Source organism: Myotis davidii, unplaced genomic scaffold, assembly GCF_000327345.1.
Source record: "Myotis davidii unplaced genomic scaffold, ASM32734v1 scaffold1017, whole genome shotgun sequence".
Lineage (NCBI taxonomy): Eukaryota > Metazoa > Chordata > Mammalia > Chiroptera > Vespertilionidae > Myotis > Myotis davidii.
This window is the reverse complement of record NW_006288361.1, coordinates 1,074,131-1,085,719: the sequence shown is the minus strand read 5'-3', so window position 1 is coordinate 1,085,719 and position 11,589 is coordinate 1,074,131. Positions and strand designations below refer to the sequence as shown.

General features: G+C 38.2%; 2 protein-coding genes across 2 annotated transcripts; one reads left to right on the top strand and one right to left on the bottom strand.

The window, feature by feature from the left end:
* Nucleotides 1-1,163: 1,163 nt before the first annotated feature.
* Nucleotides 1,164-3,009, bottom strand: LOC102770464 (taste receptor type 2 member 42). The gene has a single exon (XM_006760225.2). The coding sequence runs from the start codon at nt 2,399-2,401 to the stop codon at nt 1,427-1,429; it is 975 nt and encodes a 324-aa protein (XP_006760288.1). The 5' UTR covers nt 2,402-3,009; the 3' UTR covers nt 1,164-1,426.
* A 1,175-nt stretch (nt 3,010-4,184) lies between these two features.
* LOC107182555 (taste receptor type 2 member 19-like) lies at nt 4,185-6,186 on the top strand. The gene has a single exon (XM_015561677.1). It carries the CDS (start codon nt 5,241-5,243, stop codon nt 6,153-6,155), a length of 915 nt encoding a protein of 304 aa, XP_015417163.1. The 5' UTR covers nt 4,185-5,240; the 3' UTR covers nt 6,156-6,186.
* Nucleotides 6,187-11,589: the final 5,403 nt, after the last annotated feature.

The following is an 11,589-nucleotide window of genomic DNA, read 5'->3' as shown; positions in this document are numbered from 1 at the left end:
ACAGTCTAAAAATCTAAATCTTCATGTAGGTCTGGATATGCATGTATCATCATCATCATCATGGATACATCAGAGCACCCCATAGCAGAGTTCCATGGAGTAAGAGTACACTTTACAAAGCCCTTAGGGTTTTTATGGTCTTCCCAGCTTCAGGCTTGACCTACAGGCCCATCAAAATTAACTTATAACCCAATGCAGTCAAGCTAGAGTGGACACTAACTTTTTATTTTCTAGTTTCTTCTTGTTAGCTTCTACCACTGAAATATGGCAATTATAAACCCTAGCAAAGATTTCTTCATTATTGATAGTTTTTTAATATGTTTACAATCATAATCTCTAAAATTACTATATTGCAAACTTCAAAATTATATCATTAGCAAGCACAATTTTACTCCCTACTGTTTTTAAGATTATATATATTTTCAGCTACTTTGATTTCATTTTTAAATTATTTAAAAAGTCAACTGAAAAAAATATAAAAAGTCAACTGAGCACTATATATACACACAGACATTTCTAAAACTTAGACAAATATGTGAATTTTCTTATAAACTTTCCTTCCTGTTTTTATCCCTGGTGAGTTGGTCATGTTTGTCCTCTCTGACAAGGACACTAGTGTTCATATAATTTTCACATGCACACACACCCTACATACAAACTCACTGTCTAGGTGATATTTGCAAAGTAGACATATAAGTATTATTATGTACATAGTGATATACATAGTGATAATTTTCAGTTTGCTTTTATAAAATCAGCAAAGATAGTGTCCACTCTAGCTTGGATTCCTAATGATAGTCTGCTTCTTTGTTTTAGAAGTTAGGTCTGTTATGAGGTTATGTGTGTCTAGCATTTTTATTCTTTGATTGATTTTTAACTTAATATTGTAAAAATATTTCACTTGCTCCAACTTGGGAGGGATTTTATTTCTAAAGTACAGGCCCGATACACAAAATTTGTGCAAGAGTAGGCCTTCCTTCCCCAGGCTGCCAGCACCAGCTTCCCTCTGGCACCCGTGACCTGGGCTTCCCCCTCTGACCACAGGCGGGCACCCAGGACCCGGGCTTCCTTCGCAGCCCCGGCTTCATCCGGAAGGTCATCAGAAGGACATCTGGAAGGTCATCGGAAGGATGTCCAGTCTAATTAGCATATTACACTTTTATTATTATAGATAATCATGTGTTTTCCTCACATATAAATATAATAAATATTTGCCAGCGCACATAAAATTAGTACATGCTGCATTGTATATATTCATATTGTCTAAATTTGTTACTAGCAAGTGTTATAATGACAATGATGCTTGCTTCTTAAAAATGTCAAGTAGATTGTTAGTTTATAGGCCCTTATAGGGAAAGTTTGTGATGCTCAATAATATCCAAAAGAATCCAGTGAGAAAAACAACTTAAAATGTATCTTCAATGGTTTAATTTTCCTGGAATATAGACAATCCTGGTAAAGTCTGTGAAGCTAAGATTTCACCCTTTTTCAGGTGGCAGTTAAGATGCCACAATAGTCCCAACGCAGTTTGCCTCAGCTTGCTGTTTCCCAAAATGAGGATAAATGAGTGGCCCGAAGGGAAAATACTCCATGTTAACATGACAGCCAGATTGGCGTGCTGCTTCTGCACTATAAGGAAACACCAACCCGTTAATACAAAGGAAGAAAAATGAAGTATGAAGAGGAGGAGGAAAGATAACACTATCTTCATGGCCTTTTTGTGGGCTTCTGTGCGGAAGTCCTTAGAGCTGGAGTTCGTGCCCACATTCCTGGTATGTCTCATCAAGGAAAGAGATAAAAGGAGCAGTGAACTCAGGGACAGAAGAAAGGGAATTAAGTAGATAAAATTAGAAACAATCAAACTGTTAAGATACAGAGTTTCACTTACACCTGGAGTCCATGTTGAGTTTCTTTCATGTATATTATAGACCTTAATCCAGAAACCATTGAATGAGTCTATTAACACAAGTTTCAAAGACAGGAAGAACAAAGACCCCAGTAAAAGCACAAGTAGCACTTTGCCAATTCTCCACCTCAGCCAGGCAAAGCAGGGGTGGGAGAAATTGGCTATCTTAAAGAAATAGAAAATGCTTAGACAGGTGGCAAACCAGGTAGCTAGGTGATTGCACAGTATCCAAAGAATGCCAATAAGTTTTGCTAGTTTATCAATGGCATAAAAATGTGGCCACAACACCATTAGAAACGAGTCAGCTAGTGATATCCAAAGAAGAGTGATTCTGGAGAGAGCCAGGCTGGTGAGGATGCAGTCAGCTGCTGAGAGTTTTTGACTCTTCACCCAGTCAATGCAATTAACTAGTACAATGAACCCATTCCCCAGCATTCCGGCTATGAATTCTCCCATTGCAGCTACCAGGAAAAGACTTTCAGCTCCAGATGGCATTTCTGTAGAGGAATCCAGAGAGCTAATATTCTGTCTCACTGATGTTTTGTTGTCAAAATGTAGAATAATATCCAGCTGGGTACTTTTCACTTTTATATTTAAAATGCTCAAAAAATTCAGATACTGTCTCACTTATCTTCTGAAAGGTTTCTCTTTTATTCCAGCTGTAGGTCTGAAATATGAGCAAGGAGATTCAGTCTCACAGATCTTAATGAGAAACTTTACCATTAGTTTCAATCAGCTACCCATTTCCAAATTAAATAGTAAATGTGCCCATTCATCATTGGCACTGGCAACAATTTTCCACTTGTGAGGACATCTGGAAAAGTAAATTCAGGCATGCAAATATGAAGTAGATTTACCTACGCTGATTTGTACTTGCCATTTCAGTTGAAACTCAGTACTAGGATTCACGTTTCTTAATTTTCATAGATTTCTCTAAAAAGTAATCTCCATAATACAAGCATATTTTTTTAATTTCACATAATAAAAATCCATGTTTTAGTCACTATTGTAGATGAAATAAGTGTAATAAAGGGAAGCAACATGAAGCTCACAGAGTAATGGAAAAAGCAACATTAGATAAACTATTACTATTGAATGTGACAAGTTTGACCAAAGTACAATTCCAACACAGAGGAGGGTGCTACAAAAATCTATGGTCAACAGTTAATTCTAGTTTCATGAGGATAGCAACAACTGGCTTGGGCCTGGAAGCTTTTTGGTATTTCTTGAAGAAACAGATAAAAAGGGAAATGATTTTCCACAATGATGTAAAAGTATATGCAAGGGTACCAAAATCAGACCTCTAAGATTTCACTATGAATTTTTGAGCTTTGTTTTCACTAAATTACCACCTATTTGATTCTGAATAAGTTATTATTAGCTGAGAAAAGGACAATAGTAAAAACATATGGTTAAAAAAAGGGGAGGAGGTGTAAATCCTTACTGGTAAGATAGTCTGCCTGTTACTGGAATGTGCCAAAACCAAATAAAAGGATGACAAGGCCTGAGCACAAGCAGAGTCCACCCTCTTGGGATGGGCTCTCGCCTAGCCCCCAATTTCAAAAAAAGCGGGGGGGGGGGAGCAAGAGTTGGAAGGGGTTTCTCCTTTTTAACTATGCTTTTGGTAAAATCTTTTCTGCCATAAAAATTAATTTAAAGTAAAATATATTGTAGCTTGCTTTTTGCTTCAACAAACAAGTACCTCTAATAGGGCCAATTTGCAGCCGGCCCCCACCACATGCAGCTCTTTGGCCCCTTGAGTGTGGCTCTTCCACAAAATACCACGTGCAGGCGCACACATACAGTGCAATGGAAACTTCGTGGCCCATGTGCAGGCTATTCTGGTCACAATGCATAAGCATTTGCATTTTATGAATAGTTACTCACTGCCATTAGAGCCTACTGGGATTTGATAGGGGATTGAATATACAGATAATCCCTTTACCTGAAAAGATTCTCCTCTTTCCAGATCTTAGTTCAATTGGCCACCCTGCCTTGCTCAGCTTTCAGATGAATTTAAAATATAACTTTGGCAATTAACTCCCTATCTTGGTTTTTATAGGAGGAAATCTTGCCTCTCACTGCTACATTGTACTCAAAAGCCTATGTTCTCCCAGGTTAACTCTGAAGTATCAAATAACACAGGATGAAATGAATAACAATCCTTAGTGACAGGTGTACTTATTAGGCACAATTGGAAGCACTCGACACAAATACTGGGTGTCCCCCCAAATATGTATACACACTTTAAACACTGCCTTTCCAAGATCCTCTGCTAAACACCATTACACTGTAAAAATTGTAACTGAATAAAACCCAACTGCACAGACTGGTTTTAACACCTATTAATCTTTAAAAAATTAAGTAGTAAAAATTAATTAAAGAGAAAAATAAAAGCATATATTTATAAATAGGAGTCAGGAATCTGCAATGAAAAACATTCTTTTGAAGTACTCAGTATTTACAAAATTTCTAAATATTTAAATTAAATATTAGTATTTAAATATTAAATAGACTCAAAAGGGAAACTTTATCAAAGACCTAAGCATGGAAGATATGTGTGATTGCTGTTAATAATGGGTTGGAAGTCTGCATGGGAGAAAAGTCAGATTTAAACCTAAATGACCTCCTGACACGAATTTTACCTTTTTGGAAAGTATAGAACACTAATTCCATCCCTTCCATCCAGATGTACATGTATTTGTCTGAATTAGTGGGGGGTGCTGTTTATGAGCTTGTTGACAATATAGATATGCAAAAGTATGAATTAGCAGCAACCAGATTTTACAGTGTTCTTCAGAAAATCTAGGATGCTTTTAATAGGAAAAGCTTGAATTCTTTCCATATAATTCTAGCATTAAAAAAAAATTCATAGTGATGATCACCCTAGTTATGACCAAGCTCTATTTAACAGTTTAGACATTCACTGCATATTGGGTTTTTAAGTTTTACTAATAAACAACTAATGTTGAACACAAATTGTGGAAAGGTCAAACAAGGAAAAAAAATTGCAAAACAATATGTCTTTATTTGCATCCTAGCAAATGAGAATTCAGCTTTCACTTCAACATCAGTTATGAAGTAATCCAGCCAGTGGCAGGGACACACACTGTTTGAATGGGAGTCCTTGGAAAACAATATTTTCCATAAAGATAGCATTGAACTTTTCTATTGGCATACCCTGAAGCTTTCCTGCTTGGCGTTGGTTGCAGAATTGAAACCAGAAATTCACTGCAAATTCAGAAAACAACTGCACATTGAATTTAAGGTCAGAATATTAAAGGAATCGCGACCAGTGATATTAGACTTGGATTTCTTTTTCTTTTTAGACAACATGGCCTTAATACCAGCCATTCTTTCCAGCCTATTGACAATACAATTTGTTCTAGGAAATGTTGCCAATGGCTTTATAGCAGTGGTGAACTGCGTTGACTGGGTCAAAGGACAAAAGATCTCCTGCGCTGGTGGAATTCTCACTGCTCTGGCAGTTTCCAGAATTGCTTTGCTCTATGTATTAGTAATAAATTGGTATGCAACTGGATTTAATCAAGCATTTTATAGTTTAGAAGTAAGACATATTGTTCATATTTTTCATATAATAACCCACCATTTTAGTCTGTGGTTTGCTACTAGCCTTAGCATATTTTATTTGCTCAAGATAGCCAATTTCTCCAGCCTATTTTTCCTTCACCTAAAATGGAGAGCTAAAAAAGTGGTTCTCATGATACTGTTGGGGAGTTTGGTCTTTTTGGTTTGTCATCTTACGGTGCTAAGCATAGATGAAAAAATGCAGATGAATGAATATAAAGGAAACATCACTTGGGAGACCAACTTGGGGGACATTATGCACCTTTCAACCCATTCTTTATTCATGCTTGCAAACTTCATACCCTTTACTATATCCCTGACGGCTGTTCTGCTGTTAATCTTTTCCATGTGGAAACATCTGAAGAACATGCAGCTCAGTGGCAAAGGAACTCAAGATCCCAGCACCGAGGTCCACATAAGAGCCATGCAAACTGTGATCTCCTTTCTCTTGACATTTGTCATTTACCTCTTCGCTCATATCATCTCACTTTGGAATTCGAGTACTCAGCGGAACAATTTAGTTCACATGGTTTGCAAGGTTCTTGGAATCCTGTATCCGTCAAGCCACTCATTTATCCTGATTTGGGGGAATAAGAAGCTGAGACAGGCCTTCCTGTCACTTCTGTGGCAGTTGAGGTGCTGGCTGAGGAAAGGGAAATAAGTGGGGCACCTTGTGTCTTCTGGCAGAAAACAAACTGATGGAGTCCATAACATTTGTTGAAACTGAAGAATTTATGTTCTACATTTATGCATATTTAAGGACTGACACCCCATCTCAGGAAATCATTGTTACTTTTCATTATAGTTAGTACCACACATATGTATCACAGTGAATATTGACTTTGTTGTTTGAACCTCCAATCCTTTGGATGGTAAGGATATTCAATTCTAAGTCACACACTGAGAATAGATGCTTGGCATAGATGTTCCATCATGAATTCTTACTTCATGGTCAATAGAAAGTAATTAGAATTGTTAGGAAAAGATGCACATAATGAAATGAAAGAGTGACAAACATTTAGAATGTATTATACATACATGTACCATAAACAGTACCAAGATTATTATATTTAATGCAATAGGTCAGTGGTCGGCCAAGCGCGGCTCGTGAGCCACATGCGTCTCTTTGGCCCCTTGAGAGTGGCTCTTCCACAAAATACCACGTGCAGGCACACATATATAGTGCAATTCAAACTTCGTGGCCCATGCGCAGAAGTCGGTTTTCAGCCTGAGCGAGTCTATTTGAGGAAGTGGCGTTGGAAGAAGTGGGGGTACATTCACTAAGGTCGACCCCTCAGATTGAAGATGTTTTTAGCAAAGGCCAGGTTAAGAGTACCCTAATAAGTTAATAACAATGTACCTACCTATATAGTTTAAGTTTAAAAAATTTTGCTCTCAAAAGAAATTTCAGTTGTTGTACTGTTGATATTTGGCTCTGTTGACTAATGAGTTTGCTGACCACTTCACTATACAACGTTGGAAATCACGGAAGCTCCATGAGGACAGGGTCTATTTTGTTGTTGACCACTGATCTATTTCCAATTCCTAGAACAGGATGGGCTTGGCAAATAGGCCCTCAATAACTTTGTGAAAGGAATGAGTGCTAATGTAGTTGGCAATCCTATTGGGAACACAGGAAAAGAGAAAATGAATAAGGCTTGACTGTGAAACTAGTAAAAAAGCAAGAAAAGAAAGTAACTCCTTAAAACTAGAGGAAATTTTACAACCTATGTACGAACTCATGAAAAAGTTCTATACTAAAACTGAAATAGCCAACACTGCACTCTAGTCTTTGTGGTTCTAACCAGAAGTCATACAAAAACTAAAAACTTGTAGTTCTAGCACCCAGGATGTGGGGGCCTTTGTGGGGGCTTTATTTTTCATGAAAGAGAGCTACTTCCAGCCCAGGGAATTGGAGGTGGGAAGGAAACTCTAGGTTTCGTGGCAGTGGGGCAATAGTCCCCCGAGGTCTCTGATATTTTCAGAAATTCTCTGACGTGATATAGAAGGCTACCAGAGAAGACTCCATTGGTAGGCATGGTTTAGCAGCTGACAAAAGCCAGATAGCAACAAGTCAGCCAGGAGATGATTAGTCATAAAAGAATACTTGGTTTCATAGTTACACTGAAGGAGAAACTTAATCTAAAGGATATCATGACAAATTATAAGAAATCACAAGCCCCATATGCTATGAGTTGAATTTTAAGTCCAAGCTAATAATCACATTTTTTTAAATGTGCATTAAGTATAGATCTGTCTCAACTCCTGGGTTGAACTGCCTCGACATGCTTCATTCTTAAAATGGTTGTGTTTTATATTTATCATGATAAAGGTGTTATTTTATGTATAAACCAGAGGCCTGGTGCACAAATTCATACACGGGTGGAGTCCCTCTGCTTGGTGATCAGGGATGATGGAGTGTGGGGGCAGGAGTGCCAGGGGGAGGGACTATGGGAGGTTGGCCCCAGCAGCAAGGTAACCAATGGCCAATTCTGCGAGGAATCAGGCTACCACCTCTGTCCTGTCAGGGTCCACGGTGTGGGTGAACCGGATTCTGGGCTGTCAGGGCACAGGCAGCAAGGTCTGGGTCAGTGCACTTCATAGCTACCAGATGGTTGACCAGTCGTCTGGTCGTTCTGCTGTTAGGTCAGTGGGCTTTTATTATATAGAATATAATGGCGATTATTACAAAATGTTTGGGCAAATAACAATTAATTAAATCTATCTCTATGCTATAGTGATAGTCCAAAATAATTAAACTACAATGACCATAATTAAAATCAGAAAATTTGTGAACATTGATTTTATAATTATCAATTATAAAGAATGACATTTCCTCCAAGGAATAGTGAGAAAATACATGCAGAGTTCTACTTTAGCCTATTTTTTTTTAAATCCTGACTTCCTGAGTGATACTGACTATATACTTGTACAATAGTGAACTACTACTTATGTGAATGGAAGTAAGGTGATTCCACTGAAGATCTTATGAGCTCTTGTCATTAATACTACCGTTCTTGGCATGAAGACTTCCTGTTTCCTCCCTGTGTCTGCGACATCTCCAGTGAAATAGCACACATGAGCTTTCTATTTGACTCTTTCTATTGTCTTTCCCCTCTCTAGGACCACATTGATAGATCTCCCATTAGGCTCAGCGAAGCCAGCAACAGATGCTCCCCTAGCTGAGATGATCTGTCTGATCTTGTCAATAGCAAGCTTTTCCATTTATTTGTCCTCAAAGAAACAGACTCCCGGTTCTTTCTGAATCACAATTGTAACTCTCATATATTGAACTTAGCAAGGATCCCTTTGAAAGTAATTAAAGTACTGGCCTTTATGTTTATTTAGGTAAAAAGAGATCCTTACTGTTTCTTTGGCTGTACCCTAGCCCAGGAAACAATTAGCTGGGGTCAGGGCCACAGCTTGAAGGGACAGAGATTTCATCTTTCACAAATGGAGGATATTTGCCCACCTTGATCACTGCTATCCACATCCTTTCAGGTTTTATTGTAGATTTTTGTTTCATCTAGCATACTCTTTTAGTTTTCAAAACTTATAGCTCCTTTCCCCCCTTCCGCCCCCCCAAAAAAAAATCTTTAGAGGACAAACATTTTCCACTGGCTCTTCCTCGTGACAAACCTCAGATAGGGCCAGTCTAACTTACTCACCAACCCCACACTGACAAGTATTAGAGTCTCATGCTCCAAATAAGAATGGTTACGCATTTCTTTAGTCTTCTAAGGCTGCGTTTCTATTGATTTTTTAAAAGTAAAATTTGATAAGCTGCAGTCTGTGGGATAGGATTTGATGTACTAAGAGACAAAAAAGTTTGCCTATATATGTTTCTCACATTCATCAAACAACCCTTTCAGATCAATCTGTTCTTGTAAAGATTGGTCCCAAGGTCCTGAATAGGACTTAGATTACTCTAGACAACATATCTAGTGTCTCGAATGACAGAATGGAGAATGACTGTGTGATGATGCAGACACCCCTTACAGGGTGCCCCTGGCCCAGAGGAGATGGGGTCTAATCAAGATCTTGCAAGGAGAAGCCACCTACTAATGGAGAGCAGATAAACCACCTGAGACATTGAGGAAAATGGCATGTCTCTTTCTCAGAGATCAGTAAAGGTATGGGTTTCTATCCAATATACATACACTCACTATGGTTCAAGAAAATGTGCCTTGCCCTAACTGGTTTGGCTCAGTGGATAGAGCATTGGCCTGCGGGTTGAAGGTCCCAGGTTTGATTCTGATCAAGGGCATGTACCTTGGTAGCGGGCACATCCCCAGTAGGGGGTGTGCAGGAGGCAGCTGATTGATGTTTCTCTCATCGATGTTTCTAACTCTCTATCCCTCGCCCTTCCTCTCTGTAAAAAAATCAATAAAATATATTTTTTTTTAAAAAGAAAATGTGCCTTGCTGTGCTTGATATATATTCTGATGCCTTCAGCACTAGACCTATGGATCAGAGATACAACTATTTCATCAATAGAAGTGAGTTATTTGTTCCTCTCCTGTAAATCACCTGGGTGGATAAGTTGAAACAAACAATGACTACACTCAGATTCTTAAAATGAACATTTATTTGGTGGGTGAGAGAGGGTAGTTAACAAGAAATCGGTGATAATATCTGCCTTTCCCCAACACTTTGGTCCCAGGGTAGGATGTAGTCATGTCAGTCTTTCTTCTCCAGGTTGTATAGGACCAGCAGTGCATGTCTTGGCCATCGCATTTCTTGGGTTGTGGTTTAGCTGCTATTGAGTCCCCCACAAAGGCTCTTGTTATGGAGAAAGAGGAAGTGCAGAACTTGATCTCACCTGCCATTCAAATATGCAGATTACAATACATCAATTACAATAACCCCAGCCTGTGGCTTGGTCCCCTTTTACTAGTCCATTGCTATACTTCTTTGTCAAAAATAGCGCACTAGTCTTTATAGTTCTATGTTCCTTAGGTCGCTGCAAGTGTATAGACTTACTCCTAGTTACACATTTACTCATTTACCTCTAAGGCCCACTTATTAGAAGTAAGGGTTACTCACAAGTTGGCTCAATTACTCTAGCTTGCTTACTAAAGAAAAGTTTAGTAACACTAAAAACTAAATAATGTTTTTTATTATCTTATAAAGAATATGAAATTGTCAGATTATTTAAGTCATTTACATGAAGAGTACCCAACAAACTCAATATCTGACTCTAAATGTATTTGGCTTGGTTTGCATATTACCTTGTTCCAAGGCAAGATAGTTACAGTGACAATTTTTGGTAAAATACTAGGTGTCCAAAATAACGTATGTACATTTTTTAGTAAAATTTTACTTAGTAAAATAGACAATTATTATCATTATTGTTATTGATACACAGAAGTACGACATAGTCTAGACATGCTTGCAGTTCAATTTATTACATATGGTATAGGAGAGGGGTGGGGAATGTCCAGCCCGTGGGCCATGTAAGGCCCATGAAGTCAGTTGGTCTAAACCTGCCAAGGCATTAGGGGTGAGTTAATTAAATGTTTGACCAAATAAAGCAGGCCAATTCTTAAGCTGAGAATTTTGTATGGTCCCCGAATGATGTTATAAATATCCAAATGGTCCTAGACAAAAAAAGGTTCCCCACCTCTAGTGTAGGAGTATGGGGGAAATGAGAATTCTGACACCATTCCCAGTTCCAAGGAACAGCCCTTGTCCTTCCATTAGTATAAATTTACAAACCATGTAATTATCACCATTTAATTGCAGCTTTTTCTTTGTTTAACATAATTTGAAGACTACATCAAAGGTAAACCATAAAAAAGAATTCTTCATTTTTATTTTTTTTAATTTATTTTTTTAATTAGATCTTTATTGTTCAGATTATTAAAGTTGTTCCTCTTTTTTCCCCCCATTACTCCACTGCACCCAGTTCCCACCCCACCCACCTCCCTCACTCCCCACCCACTGTCCTCATCCATAGCTGCACGATTTTTGTCCAGTCTCTTCCCGCATACTCCTCACTCCTTTCCCCCGCAAGAATAGTCAGTCCACTCCCTTTCTATGCCCCTGATTCTATTATAATCACCACTTCATTCTGGTCATCAGATTATTTATTC